Source organism: Panthera leo, chromosome A1, assembly GCF_018350215.1.
Source record: "Panthera leo isolate Ple1 chromosome A1, P.leo_Ple1_pat1.1, whole genome shotgun sequence".
Lineage (NCBI taxonomy): Eukaryota > Metazoa > Chordata > Mammalia > Carnivora > Felidae > Panthera > Panthera leo.
In genome coordinates, this window is record NC_056679.1 from 86550415 (window position 1) to 86573283 (window position 22869).

The following is a 22869-nucleotide window of genomic DNA, read 5'->3' on the forward strand; positions in this document are numbered from 1 at the left end:
CTCTTTAAACATTTTATGGAATTCCCATGGAATGCCATCCAGCCCTGAACTGTTGTTTGTTGGGAGATTTTTTGATTACTGATTCAAGTTATTTACTGAGTTATGGGTATGTGTAAATTTTCTATTTCTTCCTGTTTCAGTTTTTATAGTTTACATATTTCTAGATATTTATCCATTTAGACAAGGCAGAAAATCAGTGATATAAAAGACAAAATTATGGAGAATAATGAAGCAGAAAAAAAGAAGGCAACATAGGCAAGAGATTACAAAACAAGACTTAGAGAAATCAGTAACTTATTAAAAGGGAACAACATTTGAATAACACTTCAAAGGAGTCCAAGATGGGGAAAAGAGAGAAAAAGGGGAAGAGAGTTTATTGGAGCAAATAATAGCAAAAAACTTTCCTAATCTGGGGAAGGACACAGACACCAAAATCCAAGAAGTACAGAGAACTTTCATTAGATTCAACAGGAATCCACCATGACCAAGGCATATCATAGTTAAATTTACAAAATATACAGACAAGGAAAGAATTATGAAAGTAGCAAGAGAAAAAAGTCCTTAACCCATAGAGGAAGACAGATCTGGTTCATAGCAGACTTATCCACAGAAACTTGGAAGGTCAGAAAGGAGTGGCAGGATATATTCTGCATGCTAAATTGGAAATATATATAGCCAAGAATTCTTTATACAGCAAGCCTCTCATTCAAAATAGAAGGAGAGATAAAGAGTTTCCAAGATAAACAAAAATTAAGGAAGTTAGTAACCACTAAACCAGTCCTGCAAGAAATTTTAAGGGTGTCCTTTGAGTGGATAAAAGACAAAGCAAAACAAAATGAAAAAAGGAATAAAGACTAAAACGGTTCAGAGATTATCAGAAACACTAACTCAACAAGTAACACAATGGCACAACTTCATATCTTTCAGTACTCACTCTCAATGTAAATGGGACTAAATGTTCCAATCAAAAGACATAGGGCATCAGAATGAAGAATAAACCAAGACCCATCTATATTTTGTTTACAAGAAACCCATTTTAGACCTAAGGACACCTTCAAATTGAAAGGGAATGGCGAACCATCTATCATGCTAATGATCACTAAAATAAAGTTGGAAAAGTCATACTCATATCATACAAACTAGATTTTAAAATAAAGACTGTACCAAGAGATGAAGAAGGACATTATATCATAGTTAAGGTGTCTATCAACCAAGAAGCCCTAACAATTGTAAATATGTATGCCCCCAATATAAAGCACCCAAATATAAAATTTGATTAATCACAAACATAATAAAAACTCATCAATAATGATACCATAATAGTAGGGACTTCAATATCCAACTTACAGTAATGGACAGATCAGGTAAGTAGAAAATCAAAAAGGAAACAATCGCTCTGAATAACACATTGCACCAGATGGATTTAACAGATTTATTCAGAACATTTCATCCTAAAGCGTCAGAATGCACATTCTTCTAGAGTGTACATGGAACATTCTCCAGAATAAATCACATAGTGGGTGACAAATCAGTCCTCAACAATTACAAAAAGATTGATATCATATCATGCATATTTTCAGACCACAACACTATGAAACTCAGAATCAACCCGAAGAAAAAAATGGAAAGAGCATGAATACTTGGAGATTAAAGAACATCCTACTAAGGAATGAATGGGTGAGCCAAAACATTAAAGACAAAATTAAAAATTACATGGAAGCCAATGAAAATGTAAACACAAAAGTCCAAAACCTCTGGGATGCAGCAATGTTGGTTATAAAAGGGAAGTCTATAGCAATACAAGCCTTTCTAATTAAGGAATGGGGGTCTCAAATACACAGCTTAATCCTATCCTTAGAAAAATGTTGGAAAAAGAATAGCAAATAAAACCCAAACCTAGCCGAAGAAGAGAAATAATAAAGATTTGAGCAGAAATCACTAATATCAAAATCATTTAAAAAAAGAAAAGAGAAACAAAAAGAAAAACAAAAGCATTACAACAGATCAATGAAACCAGTAACTGGTTCTTTGAAAGAATTAACAAGCCAGATTGATCATAAAGAGAAAGGAAAGGACCCAAACAAATAAAATCACGAATGAAAGAGAGATCGCAACCAACACTGTGAAAATACAAACAGTAATAAAAGAATTTATGAGCAATTACATGCCAACAAATTATGCAATCTGAAAGAAAAGGCTTCACTTCCAATTAGAGTTCTCTTGCTGTTTCTACCAAATCTGCAGTTATTTGCTGCCCTGAAAGCAAGAAACCCTCAAAGTCACCCATGAAGTTTAAAATCACTTTCATTTAAATTCTTGTTGATGTTTGACCTCTTCTCGTGCATTATGAAGATTCTTAACAGCACCTAATGGTGAATCATTTCCAGAAGGATTTCAATTTACACCCCCAACACCATCCATCAGATGAATCACTATACATGATAGCTATATCCTTATGGTACGTACTTCTAAAATAAGAAAATTTGAAAATCAAAATTACTTCTTGATCCATGGGGTACAGAATAAATGTTGTGTTATCAGGCATAAAAACAATGTCCATCTCATTTTACACCTTCACTGGAGCTCTTGGGTGACGAGATGCATTGTCAATGAATAGTAATATTTTAAAATCAATGTTTTTTGTTTGTTTGTTTTCTGAGCAGTATTTCTCAAGAATAGGTTTAAACTTTTAATACCATGTTGGCAACAGATGTGCTGTCATGCAGGCTTTGTTGTTCTATTTATAAAGCAGAGGCATAGAGTTAGAATAATTTTTTAGTATCCTAGGATTTTCACTCTTGTAAATGACAATTGGCTTCAAGTTAATGTCACCAGATACATTAGTGCCTAAAGGAGAGATAGCCTATCCTTTGAAGACTCAAAGGCAAACACAGACTTCTACTGTCAAGCTATAAAAGTACTATATAACATCTTCCAATATAAGGTTGTTTCATCTGCATTTAAAATCTGTTTTTTAGTGTAACCACCTTTATTAATTATCATAGCTAGTTCTGCCGGATACTTTTTTGAAGATTTTATTTAAATTCCAATATTTAATATACAGTGACACATTAGTTGCAGGTGTACAATTTGATGATTTAATACTTGCATAAAAACCCAGTGCTCATCACAACAAGTGCACTCCTTAATCACCACTATATCCTTAACCCAAACACCCCACATTGCTCTGGCACCCATTAGTTGGTTCTTTATAGCTAAAAGCCTGATTCTGGGTTTGCTTTTCTCTCTCTTTTTTCCCTTTGATCTTTGTTTTGTTTCTTAAATTCCACATATGAGTGAAATCATTTCTCTTTCTCCAACTGACTTATTTTTCTTCGCATAATATTCTGTAGCTCCATCCATGTAGTTGCAAATGACAAGATTTCATTTCTTTATGGCTAATAGTCCATTGTATATATTCACTGCTTCCTCCTTATTCATTCTTTAGCTGATGGACAATTGGGTTCTTTCCATAATCTGGCTATTAGAAATAATGTTGCTATAAACATTGGGTTGCATTCATCCTTTTGAATTAGTATCTTTGTATTTGGGGGTAAATATCTCCTAATGCAATTACTGGATTATAATCTAGCTCTATTTTTAACTTTTTCGGGAACCTCCATACTGTTTTCCAAAATTGCTATGAATTTCCACCAAGAGTCTAAGAGGGTTCCCTTTCTCTGCATCTTTGCCTACACCTGTTGCTTCTTGTGCTGTTAATTTTAGCCATTCTGACAGGTGAGAGGTGCTTGCTCATCTTGGTTTTGATTTGCATTTCCCTAATGTTGAATGATGTTGAGTATATTTTCATTTTTCTATCAGCCATCTGTATATCTTCTTTGGTAAAAGATCTACTCATATCTTCTCATTATTTAATTGGATTAATCATTTTTTGGGTATTGAGTTATATATATTCTTTATATATTTTTGAAACTAACCCTACATTGGGCAGGCCATTTGCAAATATATTCTCCCATTCCTTAGGTTGCCTTTTAGTTTTGTTGTTTATTTCACTGTGCAGGTAGAAGCTTTTCATATTGATAATGTCCAATCATGTATTTTTGCTATTATTTCCCTTGCCTCAGGAGACATATCTAGTAATAAGTTGCTATGTCTGTGGTCAAAGAATTTAGTGCCTGTGATTTATTCTAGGATTTTTATGATTCAGTCTCACATTTAAGTCTATAATCCATTTTGAATTTATTTTTGTATATGGTATAAGAGTGGTTCAACTCATTCTTCTGCATGTTGTTGTACAGTTTTCCCAACACCATTTGTTGAAAAGACTCTCTTTTTTTATTGGATATTCTTTCCTACTTTTTAAAAATATTTTTTAATTTTTAAAAATATTTAGTTTTTTTTTTCCTTTGGGAGAGAGAGAGAGAGAGAGAGAGAGAGAGAGAGAGAGAATGAATGGGGGAGGGGCAAAGAGAGAGAAAGACAGACACAGAATCTGAAGCAGGCTCCAGGCTCTGAGCTGTCAGCACAGAGCATGACACGGAGCTTGAACTCACTGACCATCAGATCATGACTTGAGCTGAAGTCAGAAGCTTGACGAACTTAGCCACCCAGGCACCCCTCACTGGATATTCTTTCCTGCTTTGTAGAAGATTAATTGACTATATAGTTGTGGACTTTTTTCTGATATTTCAATTCTGGTTTATTGGTGTATATGTTTATTTTTGTGCCAGTAACATGTTGTTTTTATTACTACAACCTTGTAATATAACTTGAAGTCTGGCATTGTGATGCCTCCATAATGTGTTCACTTTTCTAGATTGCTTTCGCTATTCAAGTCTTTTGTGTTTCCATGTAATTTAGAGGATTGTTCTAGATCTGTGAAAAAATGCTGGTGGTATATTGATGGGGATTGCATTAAATGTGTATATTGATTTGCATAGCACATTTTAACAATCTTTGATCCTGCAATCTATGAACATGGAAATGTCTAGTACAGGTCTTTCACCTCTGGTTGTGTTTTTTCCTAGATATCTTATGCTTTTGGTGCAATTGTAAATGAGATTGGTTTCTTAATTTTCCTTTCTGCTGCTTCATTATTCATGTACATAAATGCAACAGATTTTTGTGCATTGATTTTGTTTCCTGCAACTTTACTGAATTCACTTATTAGTTCCAGCAGTTTTTGGGTGGAGTCTTTCAGATTTTTTTATATATAATATTAAGTTTGCCAATAGTGAAAGTTTTCCTTCTTACTTGCTAAATTGGATGCATTTTATTTCTCTGTTGTCTGATTGCTGTGTCTAGGACTTCCAACATTATGTTAAATGATAGTGCTGAGAGTGGACATCCATGTCTTGTTCCTAACTGTAGAGGAAAAGCTCTCAGTTTTTCCCCGTTGAAGATGACACTAGCTGTGCATTTTCCATAGATGATCTCTATTATTTTGAATTATATTCCCTCCAAACCTTCTTTGAGAGTTTTTGTTATTAAAAGATGTTGTAATTTGTCAACATGTATTCTACATGTATTTAAGTGATCACATTTTTTATCCTTTCTTTTATTAATGTGGTGTTTCACATTATATGAATATTGAACAACACTTTTAACCTAGGAATAAATCCTACTTGATTGTCATGAATGATTTCTTAAAATGTAGTTTGTTGGTTCGTTAGTATTTTATTGAGAATTTTTGCACTCTATCCATCAGGGATATTGGCCTATAGTTTTCTTATTGTTGTTGTTATCTGGTTTTGGTATCAAGGTAATGTTAGTTTCATAGACTAAAATTCAAAGTTTTCCTTCTTTTTTCTATTTTTTTTTGTAATAGTTTGAGAAGACTTGGTGATAACTCTTATTTATTTCTTTACTCATTTTTGTACTTTAGAGAGGGAGAAATTGAGCAAGTAGTGGAAAGTGGCAGAGCTAGAGAGAGAGATCACCTTAAGCAGGCTCCACACTCCATGCATAGCCCAATGTATGGCTTGATAACAGGACACTGGGATCATGACCTGAGCTAAAAGTCAAGAGTCAGATGCTCAACCAACTGACCCACCAAGGTGCCCCAGTCATAACTCTTCTTTAAATGTATTGTAGAATTTACCTGTGAAGCCCTCTGGTCCCCTTTTGTTGGGAGATTTTTTTATTACTATTCAATTCCTATGCAAGTCATCAGTCTGTTCAAGTTTACTAATTCACACTATTTCAGTTTTGGTATTTTATAAATTTCTAGGAATTTTACCACTTCTTCTAAGTTTTCAATTTATTCACATATAGTTTTTCATAATATACTTTTATAATTCTTTGAATTTATGTGCTGTTGCATGTTATTTCTCTGGTCCCATATTTGATTTTGTTTATTTGTGTCCTTTCACTTTTCTTTTTGATAAATCTGGCTAGAAGTTTGTATATATTTTTTTCAAAGAACCAGTTCCTGATTTTATTGATTCGTTTTATTGTGGGTTGTTTGTGTGTGTGTGTGTGTGTGTGTGTGTGTGGTTTCTATAACATTTATTTCTGCTCTAATCATCATGATACCCTACCTTCTGCTGGATTTAGGCTTTGTTTTTCTTTTTCTGGCTACTTTAGGTGTAAGATTAGGTTTTATATCTTAAAAATTTCTTGCTTCTTGAATTAGGCCTCTATTGTTATAAATATCCCTCACAGGACTTCTTTTGCTGCATCCCAATGATTTTGGATCATTGTGTTTATTTTTAATTCCATGTGTTTTTAAAATTTCTTCTTTCATTTTCTTGTTGATCCATTCAGTGTTTAGCAGCATGTTGTTTAACTTTCATGCATTTGTCAGTGGGGAGTTAAAGTTCCCTATTATTAGTGTATCATTATCAAATCATTCCTTTATGTTTGTTATTATTTTATATATTCATGTGCTTCCATGTCAGGTACATAAATATTTACAATTGTTAGATCTTCATGTTAGATTGTCCCATTTATAAATATATTGTGTCCTTCTCTATCTCTTGCTATTGTCTTTCTTATAAAGTCTAGTTTGTCTGATATAAGTATTGCTTCTCTTGCTTTCTTTTGGCATTCTTTGGCAGGATAAATGTTTTTCCATACCCCCACTGTCAATCTGTACATAACTTTAAATCTAAAAGAAGTCTCTTGTAGGAAGCATATATATGGGTATTGTTTTGTTTTTATCCATACTGACACCTAAGTGTTTTCAATGGAGCATTTAGTTCATTTAAAGGCAAAGTTATTATTGACAGATATGTATTTATTGTCATTTTATTATTCATTTTCTCATTGCTTCGGGGACTTCCTATGATCCTTTCTTGTCTTCCTCACTGTGTCACTGTGCCCTTTAATATTTCTTGCAGGGTTAGTTAAGTAATCACAAACTCCTTTAATTTTGTTTTTCTGGGAAATTCTTTTATTTTTATTTTTATTTTTTATTTTTTGATGTTTGTTTATGCTTGAAAGAAAGGACAGAGTGTGAGCGGGGGAGGGGCAGAGAGACAAAGAGACACAGAATCCAAAGCAGGATCCAGGCTCTGAGCTCTCAGCACAGAGCCTGGCTCAGGGCTCGAACTCATGAAATGTGAGATCATGACCTGAGCCGAAGTCGGATGTTCAACCAACTGAGCCACTCAGGCTCCCCTTTTGTGGGAAATTCTTTATCTCTCCTTCTGTTCTGAATAATAGATAGCCTTGCTGGATAGATTATTCTTGAATACAGATTTTTTTCCACTTAGCACTTTGAATAAAATCACATTTTGTATATCTGTGTCTTCTCACTAGACTTCAGGGACACAAATGATGCCAGAAAATGTCATATAGTACCTTATGAAAAGGGGAAGTCAGATGGACAACACATTGTTTTTACTTTTGCCTTGTTGAGATGAAATCAACACAACATGAAATTATACATCTTAATATGTACAGTTTAGTGGCATTTAATACATTCACAGTGCTGTGCAGACATCACCTACCTCTGTCTATTTCCTTTAATTTGAGAATGCATTATGTATATTGTGTCATGTGGCATTTTACATATTATCTTTCTTAAGAGTTACTATATTATCAGTTTATCTAGAAGAGCCAAAGTTTATTTCTGATGTTCCAGTATCCTGTACAATTTACCATTCATCACAGAAAAGGACCTTCCCATTAGTATGACAAATATAAGTCAGCATATATCTGTACACTTCCAAGTAGAAACCTATGGGTTTTGCCATCAACTTGATCTAAACAATGAGGATACTTCTTAATTGCACTTTAATGAGTACAATTAAATTTTTCATGATAACTTTTGCTCTATATATCCAGTATTATTACTAGGCTATGAAATGGATTATTTATATAATCATGTCAGTGAATAAAAAGATCACAATGTATGCAATATTAACTCTTTAGTTTGATAGACAATATCTTCTCATTAACAATTTCCTTAGTGCCATCTTCATATCCTTATTTCTCAGACTATAGATGAGGGGGTTTATGGTGGGTGGCACCACAGTATAGAATACTGAAACTAGCAAATCAAAGAGTGATGGATATTTGGATAAGGGGTGTAAATAGGCAAAAAACCCAGAAGAGAGAAACAGAATCACAACAATGAGGTGAGGCAAACATGTAGAGATAGCTTTGTGCCTGCCTTCTACAGAGGGCATCCTCAGCACAGTGGAGAATACATAAAAGTAAGAAATATCAATAAACACAAAACAGCCAAAATCTAACAGTAGGCTGAGGCCAATGACTACTAATTCCCCAATGTTATATGAACAGGCAAGAGAGAGGAGTTGTGGGACATCACAGAAGAACTGATTAACTTCAGGAGGCCCGCATATGGGTATGGAAAAGGTAGAAGCTGTATGAAGAATTGCATTGAGACATCCACTGATCCATGAAGAGGTGACCATCTGAATGCAAGCTTCATGGCCTATGATGATGTCATATCTGAGAGGATGGCAGATGGCAACATAGCGGTCATAGGACATGACTGTGAGTAGTGCTACTTCTGTACTGGCTAAGAGGAAGAAGAAAAAGACCTGTGAAACACATCCAAGAAAGGAAATTGTGTTTTGATTCATTAGAGAGTTCATGATGGATTTGGGAACAGTGATGGAAATGAGGCAGAGATCCAGAAAAGACAGGTTCTTCAGGAAAAAGTACATTGGAGTGTGGAGCCGATGATCCTTGGTGGTGAGGGTGATGATGAGAAGGTTCCCCAGTATGGCTGCTAGGTAAATTAGCAAAAACAGGACTGCATGTAAGATCTGGATCTCCCTAATATCTGAGAAGCCCATGAGGAAGAATGTTCCTCCAGAGGTGAAGTTTTCCATTTCTCTGGATATTTAATCAATTACTACAAAAAATAAAGTAAACAACTTAAGACTCAGCTGAAGACAATTTATTGTTGTAGTTTCTTAATTTCCCTTTCCCTTACTGTCATGTACATCTATCAAACTATATAATACCACATGAGAGTAACACCAGAAAGCCTCCATCGAGGTCATTGAACCACAGTGATAACACTGTGGAATGACTGAAGGGGGTGTCAGCACATTCCAAATCACCCACCTCATCTATCTGTCTAGAGCAAGTACTATACTCTGGATCTCTCTAACATGGAAAGTTTTATAATGTGTATTGCAATAAGTAGTGAGACAAACCATGGAATATGAGGAATCAGCCCCAAATATAAATTACAACTTACTCATTTAATATCTTTTAATCTTGAATAAATATCAGAGTACAAATTTATTCAATGTACAGAGTAGCTTTCCCATTTGATTCAATTAGATAATGCATATAAAAACATCTGGCATAATTCACTAGCAAGAAGGCCTTTAACAAACACCATTTCTTCTACTTATCCATTCTTCCTCCATTATGCCTGAGTCAGGAAATTTTGAAAAACTTTCAAATGGTAAGGCTTTTTTTTCTTTATTAAAAAGTTTATTTCTTTTTTGTGTGTGTGCATTGGGTTGTTGTTGCATTGTATTGTTTTTGAGTTTGTTTGCAATTCTTGAAATTGTAAGAAACTTTCAATAATATGAATTATTCTTGTTCATTGAAATACTAATTAGGTAGATTCCAATGGAATGTTATTGACTATTTTTCTGTACTCAGACCCATTCTGTATATATTTATTAATAGTTACTTATTTTTGAGAGAGAGAGAGAGAGTGTGTGAGCAGGGGCGGGGAGGGCAGAGAGTGAGAGAGAAAAAAATCTGAAGTAGGCTACAGAATCAGTCTCAGCAGCAACCTCAACATTCTTCTGGAGATACAGTTATTTATCTTATAATTATTTATTCTAAATTACATATTAATTATTCAACAATAGAGAACATATTACATTCTTACCATACAATTCTAATAAACATGAAAGATAGAGTTTGGGGGACCAAAGGCAGTCAGACATTAACTGCATCAGGAATTCTGAGGAATCACAGTGGATTGGATATAGAATGTGGGAAATTAAATTATTAGCCCTTGGAATAATGATACTGTATAAATAAGAAAAGAGAACAGGTGTTATTTAAGCCAGAGAATGCACTGTGAACAAAGCAGGATCAAGGCAGTCTGAAGAGGTGTACATAGAATGCTTGATAGGAAAGGTGTGAAGACATTTCGTGGGGTAGGGATGTAGGGAATTGCAGGACATGAACTGAGTGGCTCAGCCTTTACTATGTCTACACTGACAGCAAATGACACTCCAGGGTTTGAAGAGAATGGCATAACAAAGGTGGCATTTCTGAGAACTTAGTTGTTCTTTATGTTCAGTAACTTTTGAAGAAAGATTTTTTTGTGTGTGTTAAAGGGAAGCAGAGAACATATTATTTTAATAGTATACTTATGACCATATAATGAAGGTCTGGAATCAGTGTACACCAATAGGTATGTGAAGGAAAGAGCAAATGCAAAATAACTTAAGAGAAAGGAGATGCGTGGAAGATTTGAATGTGTTATTGAATAAATAAAAGTGAAATAAAGGTTCGAATAAAATTCTAGCTACAGACCGATGGTTGTGAATTGTTTCATCTTTGCTCCAAAACTAGCCAGAAGATAGAATGTACTTGTCTGTGTCCAACTCATTTACTTTTTTCCCACTGTGGCTCTCTTGCTTGTGTTCTGAATTCTAGTGTTATAGCAAACTGTTTTGCTAATGACAGACTTAGAAGAAAAGGCTTTCTATAGAGGTTTTTGTTTTGTTTTGTTTTCCTCAGAGAGTAGGAACAAGTTGTTTTATGTCTTGACAAAAGGTGGTTATGAATATCTTAATTAATTATGAAATAAAAACATAAACTTTTAACTGGTATTAAGAAATTCCTGGGGCACCTGAGTGGCTCAGTCAGTTTTGAATCCGACTCTTGATTTTGGCTCAGGTCATGATCTCACCGTTTGCAAGATAACAGCCCCAGGTAGGGTCTGCACAGATAGTACAGAGCCTGCTTGAGATTCTCTCCCCCTCTGTCTCTGCCCTTTCTACCTATCTCTCTCAAAATAAATAAATTTAAGAAACACTTTACACTATCATTGTACTCTTATAAGTGTTTTATAGCAGGGAAAGAGACATCTTTGTCCCTCAAAATACCAACAGACTTCCCATAGCCTGATTCACCCTGGCTTCCATGCCTGGGCTAAGAATGAAGCAGACAATGGCCTCTCTTCACTTCCTTGGACCTGCCACTGATGAGAATACCTCAAGCTATAAGTGTTGAAACAACTGTTAAATGCTTAACTATTTTTGACCAAGCCAGTGTATTAGATTTTTTTCATTTTGTTTGTATTAACAAGCTAAAGCAGATATTTGTAGAAATAAAGTTCAAGTATCTTATATTTTGATAAGCCTCTTAAAATATTTCTAGTCCCATAAATATTTTAATGTTAACTGCTCATCTTTGTGTTTTAAATAGCTCAATGTTGAAATCCTTGTATCTTCTTTTTTTAAATATGAAATTTATTGTCAAATGGGTTGTCATACAACACTCAGTGCTCATCCCAAAAGGTGCCATCCTCAATACCCATCACCCACCCTCCGCTCCCTCCCACCCCCCATCAACCCTCAGTTTGTTCTCAGTTTTTAAGAGGAATATTTATTCAGTAACGTCCTCTCCCACTCTATTCCTTTCAAGTAGAACAGATGAGAGTTTTGTTCTGTTTTATTGTTTTGTTAATTTGTTTTCTTTTTCAGAATAAATGGATCTCAGAAAGCATGCATTTTGTCAAGTTAGCCAAAGCCAAGTGTAAATCACAATTTATTAAATGCACTGTTGGGAAAGTGAGATCTTGCCTAATTCCCTACACCAGTCACATTCTAATATATTTTTATGTATTATTGAATACGACTTACATCCATACTGAACACAACTCATTATATGAAGAGATTGGAGCTGTGGAGAGCTTAAAAAACTAGTCCCATGTCACACAGGGTAGAGGAAGGATTTGAACACAGGTGGTCTCACTCCTAAAGTTTATAAGCTAAAAAGTCTTATGTAATGTTGAAACTTAGACTTGACTGTATCCCTGGTTATCATCATTAAAAGCTTTTACAGAAGTTTTACTTTAGCATTCTTCTTCAGCATGGTGCTTCTCTTTGTGAAAACAGACTTAATATCTCAATTCTTTACAGGATGGGGCACATCCAAGTCCAGTGGATCATAGAGGTTGGTTTGACAGGCTCTCCTCCTTTCTATCTCTTTTTGTGGACTCTCAAAGGATAATGCTAACAGCTAATGTTCAATACGCTTACTCTGTGCACTTTACCCATGTTAACTCTGAGGTTTGAAATGGATTATCACACACATAAAGATAAGAAAATGAATACTTACAGAAGTGTAATTGTTTGACGAGGGTTTCAAAGCAAAATAACAGCCATAACCACATTCAGAGCAAAGACAGTAGAATCACCACCAATATGATCTTATACAGGATTTTGCCTTGGCAGAGAGCACTAAGAACCATAGGTTCCTGTCCATGCTCTTTCAGTTTTAAAGAGATTCTCCATTGAGTGGGTAAGTAAACACCCTGGGAATAGACCCAAATTAAAAACAAAAGAAAACAAAACAAACAAAACAAAACAAAACAAAACAAAACAAAACACATTGTCCTTGGAAAGAAAGAGACTTCATAGGGGTTACCTCATTTATCACCAAAGTTGTGACAAAAACTAACAAGACAGAGACTATTCCAATTTTACATCTTTCTTTAACATTACAGTAGGAAAAAAAATCCATTACCTTAAGGTGCATATACTTAATATACAGTAAGGTTGAACAAGTTTTAAAGTGTGTATGAACCACTTGCCTTAATTTTGTGTGGGATGTCTTTTTATACCTTTTTCCTATATTTAGGAATCTTCATTGCTTTCTTTAAGCTTTACATATGTTCAGAAATTTAGAACTTAATTGTCTCATGATTTTCAGGTATAAGGGCAATTATTTTCTCTTTTTTTTGTTTTTATATTTTTTGTAATAATATTTTGCATATGAAGTTTCATTTAATCTAGCCAAATGTACTAATCTGTTTTGTCATGACTTCTGGCTTTGAGATCTAGTTTAGAAAGGATTTGTTTTCTCCTTTCCTATATTTTAGATTATACTATTTTTTTTAAAAAAAGCAAGATATAATTTTCTAACTTTTTTCAAGTCCTTATCATTTCCCCTTCTCATTCAGAATTATCTTAAAAGTTTATTTCACTCATAGCATCATTACAAAATTCTTCTTAGCTCATTTTTATTGATGTAGATATTACAATAGCTTTTTATTAAATAATTGCTTCAGTGTGTTTTTAGTAATTTTCTAGGCATGCAATCATAATATCCTAAAAATAAGCATAATTTAAATTTTTATTCCAATTTCAAAACTCATATGTATTTCACATGTTTAGTTATACTGATAAACACAAGAGTATTTAATTGCAAATAGACTTTTCTTATTTCTGGAAGTTTGGGAAATATGCATCATGTTGCACACTTCATATATGCTATGGGGATAAATTCAATGCTGACATATTATTAGGTTTTACTAAAAATTAGTGCTGAGTTTGATGATGACATAATTCTTAATTTAATTAATGTTGAAATATATTAATATAGGGGCGCCTGGGTGGCTCAGTCGGTTAAGCGTCCGACTTCGGCTCAGGTCGCGATCTCACGGTCTGTGTGTTCGAGCCCTGCGTCGGGCTCTGTGCTGACAGCTCAGAGCCTGGAGCCCATTTCAGATTCTGTGTCTCCCTCTCTCTCTGCCCCTCCCCTGCTCATGCTCTGTCTCTCTCTGTCTCAAAAATAAATAAAAACATTGAAGAAAAAAAAAAAGAAATATATTAATATATTTCCTGTCACTAAAGCTAACTTGACCTCTGGAGCAGAATAGTTTCTGTGCTATAATTTTTAGTGACTTTTGGAAGATAGGTAATATTGCTTCAGTTGAGTGTGTTCCCTTGGTATTTACAAATATAATATATACTTGCATATTTTTTTCTGAATATGTAGTTTTTAACATATTTACAAATACAGAATACAAAGAAAATTAGTCTTATACACATATAATATGTGTATAAGTAAATATAAATATAAATAAGTATAAATAAGTATAAATATAAATAAGTAAAGAATATAATTTTAAAGTAAAAGAGCAAGCAATACAGAACATTTTAAAATTTTAAAAACATTTTAAAATACAAAACATTTTAAAATAGTGTAGTCATGCAACAAAAATGATGAAGCTTGAGAATATTATGCTCAGCAAAAAAATCCTGATTCATATGACCACATATTATATGATTCTATTCACATGAAACATCCAGATTAGAAAAATTCACAAGACAGATAGGAAATTAGCGGTGTCAGAGACTGAAACTAGGACAAAATTGGTAGTCACTGGCATTGGGTATAGAATTTAGTTTTTAAAGTAATGGAAATGTTCTAAATTTAAATAATGGTGATGGTATACAATTCTTTGAATACACTAAAATTCACTGCAGAGTATACATTAAAATGGGAAATTTTGGAGGTGCCTGGGTGGCTCACTTGGTTAAGTGTCTGACTTCAGCTCAAGTCATGATCTCATAATTCATGAGTTTGAGTCCCACATCAGGCTCTCTGCTGTCAGCACAGAGCCTGTTTCAGATCCCCTACCCTCTGCCCCAGTCACTCATGCTCTCTCTCTCTCTAAAGAAATAAAATAAACATTTTAAAAAAATAAAATGGAAAATTTTATGATAAGTGAATTATATTTACAAAGGTGTTGGGACACCTAGGTAGCTCAGTTGGTTGAGCACCCAACATTGGTTCAGGTCATGATTTCACAGTACATGAGTTTATGCCCCACGTTGGTCTCTGTGCTAACAGTTGAGAGCCTGAAGCCTGTTTCAAATTCTGTGTCTCCCTCTCTCTCTGCCCGTCCCCCACTTGTGATCTGTCTCACTCAAAAATTTTAAAAAACATTAAAAAAATGTTTAAAGGTGTTACATTGAGAGGAGTTAAGATGGTAGAGGAGTAGGGATACACTAAGCTTGTCTCATCCTTGGGACACTGCTAGATAAACACCAAATAACTTTGAACACCCAAGAAACCAATCTGAGCATGGAGAGAGCACATCTTCACAACTAGAGGTAGAAAAAACGGCCACATCTTGGAAGGTAGGAGCTTCCAAGAGTTGACTTTGGGGAGAAAAGAACTGTGGGTGCTGTGAAGGGAAGGAAGTCCTGATCATGATGAGAGGAGTGAAAGAGACAGAGAGAGAGAGAGAGTGAAAATTCATGAGGGAATTGCACAGGACAAACTTCCCTGAAACCTTTCACTGGGAAAAGGGGAGGGGTTGACTACAGCAAGTTATTATAAGAAGCAAAACACAAAGGCTGAAGATTTAGAGGTCCATGCCATCACTGGGGTTATGCCTTGCAGTGTTGGTGGTGTTCTGGTGCATAAGGAGGGTGGAGACCCAGGAGTAGGCACCATGGTCTGAAGATACCCTGGGTCAAACAGTGAGAAACAGTACTCCTACCTGAAGTGCATTTGGGAGTGGTGTCACAGTTTCTCCAGGGACAAAAAGAACTGGCAACACCTCTTTGCTGCCCGCACCCTATCATTGGAACAAAGTTGCTTGCTGAGGGCTGCAAAACTTAGTGCCAACATTGTGTTGTACTTTACCATAAACTCTGAACTAATGCATGGTTATGCAACTGCTTTTTTGAGATACACTGGCAAATGGCAAAAACTCTGAAAGACCCTGACCCAGAGGGTCAGGATGGGTCCATGTTGTTCTGTTCCCTAAAATTCGGAGTTTGGAGTTTCAAAACCCAGCCACATGCCTGAGATAAAACAAAGTAGCATTGTGTCACCTAGCAGGCAGACAGCTCAAACACAGGCAGGGTGAAGGCAGAGATCTGGCCAAAGCTGGGGACACAAAACAGGTGTTTGCTTTTTTGTGAGGGCTTCCTAATGAGTAGCAAGTCTGAACTCCCTTTTTCAGGGACAAGAGAGCAGGCAATGCCATTTTCCCACCCACCCATCAACAGTGCACAACATCAGTGGCAAAAAGTGCTACCCAGTGGAGGCCAGAGGTGCTTACACCAAAACCCCACCCCACTGCTCATTGCAGGTGCATCTCCTCTAGGCCAAGTCCACCTGAGAATCAGTGGCCCCATCCCCAGAAGACAAACACAAACTCCTCACATTCAACAAGTCTACTAATCAAAGTACTTTAAAACTTCAGGGGAAATGGGAAATGGTAAATGGGATCTGGCTTCCTTGTTTTTGTTTTGTTTACTTTTGTTTGTTTGTTTGATAAAGCTTCTTCTACTAGTAGAGCAAAACACACCTAGGATCTAGCTTATTAACTGTTTTTACTCCTCCTTAATATAGCCACAACTCTGTCCTGTTGTCTAGGAATACAACAGACTTTCCTAACAATCACACAGATGCAAAATAATAACCAAGAAAAAAAAATTGTAAAACAGAGAAATTCACCCCAAAAGACAAGACAGGAAGAATTCACAGAGAGAAATTCAATCAATTTAGATACAAGTGAGATATCTGAACCAGAGTTTAAAGTGACAATCATAAATATACTAGCTGAGCTTGAGAAAAGCATAGGAAACACTAAAGAATCACTTATTTCATGAATAAAATAACTAAAATATTGTCAGGCTGAAATTAAAAAAAAAAACAAAACTATAACTCTAGTGTAAAACTGAATGGATGCTATTGCATAGGATGGACAAAGCAGAGGAATGATTCAGTGAAATAGAAAACAAAAGTGTGGTAAATAATGAAGCTGGAAAAAAGTCATAAAGAGATATATTGGATCACAAATGTAGACTTAAGGAACTCAATAACTCCTCAAGCATAATTACAATGATACCATAGGATACCCAGAGGAAGAAGAGAAATAGAAAAGAGCAGAAGGTTTTTTGAACCAATTATGGCTTAAAATTTCCCTCATCTGGGGAAGGTAATAGATATAGAAATTCAAGAGGCACAAAAAAACTCCCATTAAATCCACCAGTGTCAGCCATCACCAAGACATATCATAGTCGTATTTACAAAATACACAGAGAAGGAAAGAATCCTGAAAGCAGTAAGGGAAAAGTCTTTAATCTATGAGGGAAGACAGATTAGTTTTGCAGCATATTTGTCCACAGAAACCTGGCAAGCCAGAAGGGAGTGCATAATATATTCATTGGGCTGAATGGGGAAAATATGCAGAAAAGAATACTTTATCCAACAAGGCGGTCATTCAGAATAGAAGAAGAGAGGGGGGCCTATGTGGCTCAGTCAGTTAAGCCTCTGACTTTGGCTCAGGTTATGATTTCATGCTTCATGAGTTCAAGCCCGGATCAGGCTCTGTGCTGACAGCTCAGAGCCTGGAGTCTGGTTTAGATTCTGTGTCTCCCTCTCTACCTTCCCTCATTTACACTCTGCCTCTCTCTCTCAAAAATATATCAACATTTAAAAAAATTAAAAAAATAATAGAAGAGATAAAGAATTTCCAAGGCAAACAAAAGTTAAAGGAGTTTGTGACCACTAAACCAGTTGCATGAAAAGCAATGGGAACTCCGAGGGGGGAAAAATCAACAGCAACAAAGACTAGAAAGGAACAGAGAACAGCACCAGAAACTCCCACTTAACATGTAACAAAATGGCACTAAGTTAGTATCTTTCAATAATCACTGTGAATGTAAATGGACTAAATACTCCAATCAAAAGATACAAGATATTTAGATTTGATTTTTGAAAAGACCCATCTATATGCTATTTACAAGAAACTCATTTTAGACCTAAAGACACCTACAGAGTGAAAGTGAGGAGATAGAGAAACATCTATCATTCTAATGTTTGCCAAAAAAAAATGTCAGAGTAGCCGTACTTGTATCAGACAAACTAGATTTTAAACCAAAAACTGTAACAAGAGATGAAGAAGGGTATTATATCATAATTAAGGGGTCTAAACATCAAGAAATCTAACTAAGGTAAATATTTATAACACAACTTAGGAGCACACAAATGCATAAATCAATTAGTAACAAACATAAAGAATTTCATGGATAATAACACAATAATAGTAGGGGACTTTAAAACCCCAATTACAACAATGAACAGATAAACTAAGCAGAAAATCAACAAGCAAGCATAGCTTTTAATGACAAACTTTATCAGGTGGAGTTAGCAAATATGTTCAGAACATTTAATCATAAAGCAGTGAAATACATATTCTTTTCAACTGTAAATGAAATGTTATCCATAATAGATAACATAATGAGTTACAAATCAGTCCTCAAGAAATACAAAAAGACTGATATCATACCATGCATATTTTCAGACCTATATAGACATTTCACACTTTAAGCTATGAAACTTAAAGTGAGCCACAAGTAAAAATTTGGGAAAACAACATCTACATGGAGATTAAGAACATCTTACTAAGGAATGAATGAGTTAGCCAGGAAATTAAAGAAATAAAAAAATACATGGAAACAAATAAAAATAAAAACGTGACAGTTCAAAAACTTAAGGATGCAACAAAGGTGTTCCTAAGAAAGAAGTATATAGCAATATAGGCCTACTTCAAGAAGAAAACTCTAAAACACACAACCTCACCATACACATTAAGGAGTAAGAAGAGGAATATCAAATGAAATATAAAGCCAGAGGAAAGAAAAATAAATAAATATTTGAAAAAATGTACACAACAAACAACAACAATAATAAAAAAAGAACAGAGTAATGAAGCTAGGAACTGGTGCTTTGAAATCATTAATAGAATTGATACACCCTTAGCCAGACTTATCAAAAAGAAGAGAATGGAATGAAATGGATAAAATCACAAAAGAAAGGTGAATAATCACAATGAACACCCTAGAAAAATAAGACAATTATAGGAGGAATGGATTGTAGTGAAAAATGATATGCCAACAAACTGAATAATCTGGTAGAAATAGACAAATCCTAGAAACATACAAATTATGAAAACTAAAACAGGAAGAAACAGAAAATTTGAACAGACTCATAACCAGGAATTTTACTGAATCAATAACCAAATTTATCCCAACAATCAAAATTCTACAAAGGGGAATTCTGCCAAATATTTATAGTTAATACCTATACTTCTCAAACTGTTCCAAAAAAAATAGAAATGGAAGGAAAACTTCTAAACTCTTTCTATGAGGCCAGCATTACATTAACTCCAAAACCAGACAAAGACCCCACTGAAAAGGAGAATCATAGGCCAATAGCCCTAATTAACATGGATGCAAAAATTCTCAACAAGATACTAGCAAATTGAATTCAACAGTACATTAAAAGAATTATTCACAACAATCAAGTGGATTTATCCTTTGCCTAGAGGTCTGTATCAATATTAGCAAATCCATCAACATGATGCATCACATTAATAGAAGAAAGAATAAAAACCGTATGATCCTGTCAATATATGCAGAAAAATATTTGACAAAATACAACATTCATTCCTGATAAAAAAAAAACCTTCAACAAAATAGATATAGATGGAACATACCTCAACATCACAAAAGCCACATATGGAACACCACAGCTAAAGAAAAACTGAGAGCTTTTTCCCCTAAGGTCCAGTAGAAGACAGGGATGTCCACTCTCACCATGAATATTTACCATAGTACTTAGCTTCAGAAATAAGAATACAAAACGAAATAAACAGCATCCAAATTGGAAAGGAAGAAGTCAAACTTTCACTTTCTATAGACAACGTGATACTCTACATAGAAAACCTAAAAGCCTCCAACAAAAAAATGGCTAAACTAATGGCTGAACTAATACATTAATTCAGCAAAGTGCGGGGCATAAAGTCAATGTAAGTAAATCTGTGGCATTCCTATACACCAATAACTAGAAGCAGAAAAATAAATTAAGGAAATGATCCCAATTAATATTTCTCCAAAATCAAGACACCTATGGATAAATGTAAACAAAAAGGTAAAAGATCTGTACTCACTCTGAAAACTATAGAAAAGTTATGAAAAAAAGTGAAGAGTACACAAAGAATTGGGTAAAAAATTCCGTGCTTATGAATTAGAAGAGCAAACATTGTTAAAATATCTATACTACCCACAGCAATGTACACATTTAATGATAGCTCAGCAAAAACAAAAACAAAAACAAAAACAAAAACAAAACCACACCAGCATATCTCACAGAGCCAGAGTCAAAAATCCTAAAATTTGTATGGAACCAAAAAAAAAAAAAAAAAAAAAAAAAAAAGACATCAAACAGCCAATGGGATCACTATTAGTTAGGGAAATACACACAAAACCATGATGAGCTAACATCTCACACCTGTCCGAAAGGCTAAATTTAACAACACAGGAAACAACAGATGTTGGCAAGGATTCCTTGCCCTCTTAAGAAAGGGGAACCCTCTTAAACAGTTGGTGGGAATGCAAACTGGGGCAACCACTCTGGAAAACAGTATGCAGTTTCCTCCAAAAGTTAAAATTTGATCTACTCTATAACCCAGCAATTAGACTACTAGGTATTTACCCAAAGAATCCAAAAAATACAGGTTTGAAAGGGTCCATGAACCCCAATGTGTATACCTGCATTGTCAACAGTAGCCAAATTATAGTGTGGATGGAGCTAGAGTGTTTTATGCTGAGCAAAATAAGTCAGAGAGACAAATACCATATGATTGTACTCATATGTGGTAGTTCGAAACAAAACAGAGGTACATATGAGAAGGGGAAAAAAAGAGAGGAAAGCAAACCATAAAAGACTCAATGATAGAGAATAAACTGGGTGTTGATGGAGGGAGGTGGGTGGGGAATTAGCTAAATGGGTGATGGGTATTAAGGAAGCCACTTGTTATGATGAGAACTGGGTGTATAGATAAGGGATGATCACTAAATTCTACTCCTGAAACCAATATTACATTATATATTAACTAACTAAAATGTAAATAAAAATTTGGAAAAATAAATAAATGACATCCTTAATACCAAAAAAATATGTGTTACATCGAAAACAAAAATAAAATAGTCATCTTGTTCTATGTATCACAAAAAATTTTAGACTGTCTAATGCACAGATTAATATAATTCATATAGTAACATATATGTATATCTAAAATACTGCTATATGAAATCTTGTTTTACTTTTATTACCAACAACTGCTCTCTTTTATGCTAATGTCATAATTTATTTAACTTGTCCCCTTCGGTGGATATTTAAGTTGTAATAGTTTCTATTGGTGCAACTATTTTGATTTTTTTAGATATAATTTGCAAGAAAAATATTGTATATATAGTGTTTCAAATAATTATGAGATTATAGAAATCAAAATAAAGACTTAAATATACATCAATGACTGAAGCAACCAGAAACATATATATGTGTAATGATACGTCGCCTCGTTTAAATATATTTTTCATATATGTTTATTGATATGATAAAACATGGCATAATTAACTCCAGGGTAACATGGGTAGCTCAGTCAGTTAAGCTTCTGACCTCAGCTCAGGTCATGAACTCACAATTTGTGAGTTTGACCCCAGCTCAACTCTCTCTGCTGGAAGTGCAGAGCCCATTTTGTATCTTCTGTCTCCCTTTCTCTTCCCCTTCCCCGCTCGTGTTCTTTCTCTTTCTCTCTTTCCCTCTCTCAAAAATTTGTGTTCTCTCTTTCCCACTCTCTCAAAAATAAATCTTAAATTTTAAAAAAATGTATAATTAACTCCAGAGTCTCATTCTATTTAATCCTTTCTTAGTGTGCACATGGTTTTTATTTGTGTGTGCTTTTACTCAAATAAAGTGGGAGACTTTTTCTCTCTCTCTCTCTTTTTTATTTTATTATTTTTAATTCAAGTTAGTTAACATACAGTGTAGCAGTCTTGGCTTCAAGCACAGGACCCAGTGACTCATGTCTTATATAAGATGCTCAGTTCTTGTCCCAAAAAGTGCCCTCATTAATGCCCATCACCTATTTAACACTCCCCCCACTCCTCCAGAAAGGCTTAGTTTGTTCTCTATATTTAAGACTCTCGTGGTTGCCTCCCTCTCTGTTTTTATCTTATATTTCCTATCCTTCCCCTATGTCCATCTGTTGTGGTTCTCAAATTCCACATATGAGTAAAATCAAATGATATCTGTCTTTGTCTGACTGACTTATTTTGCTTAGCATAATATCCTTAAGTTCCATCCACATTGTTGCAAGGGGCAAGATATCATTATTTTCCATCACTGAGTGGTTTTATATATACCATATCTTCTTTAACCATTGATCTGTTGATGGAGATTTGGGCCCTTTCTATAATTTGGCTATTGTTGATAGTGCTGCTATAAACATTGCGGTGCATATGCAACTTCGAATTAGCGTTTTTGTATCCTTTGGGAAAAATACCTGGTAGGGCAATTTCTGGCTCATAGAATAGATCTATTTTTAATTTTTTGAACAGCTTTCAAACTGTTCTCCAG

The 22869-nt window shown here is 34.6% G+C and overlaps 1 protein-coding gene across 1 annotated transcript; it reads right to left on the reverse strand.

Annotated features, from left to right (window-relative positions):
- Positions 1-2279: 2279 nt before the first annotated feature.
- Positions 2280-9266, reverse strand: LOC122229712 (olfactory receptor 14A16-like). Its single transcript, XM_042955120.1, has 3 exons — positions 8365-9266; positions 3424-3442; positions 2280-2366 (listed from the first exon to the last, which is right to left on the reverse strand). Exons 1-3 carry the CDS (start codon positions 9264-9266, stop codon positions 2280-2282), a joined length of 1008 nt encoding a protein of 335 aa, XP_042811054.1.
- Positions 9267-22869: the final 13603 nt, after the last annotated feature.

What these genes read in the sequence shown, in the direction of transcription:
- LOC122229712 (XM_042955120.1), bottom strand. Translation starts at nt 9,266, where the DNA reads ATGGAAAACTTCACCTCTGGAGGAACATTCTTCCTCATGGGCTTCTCA.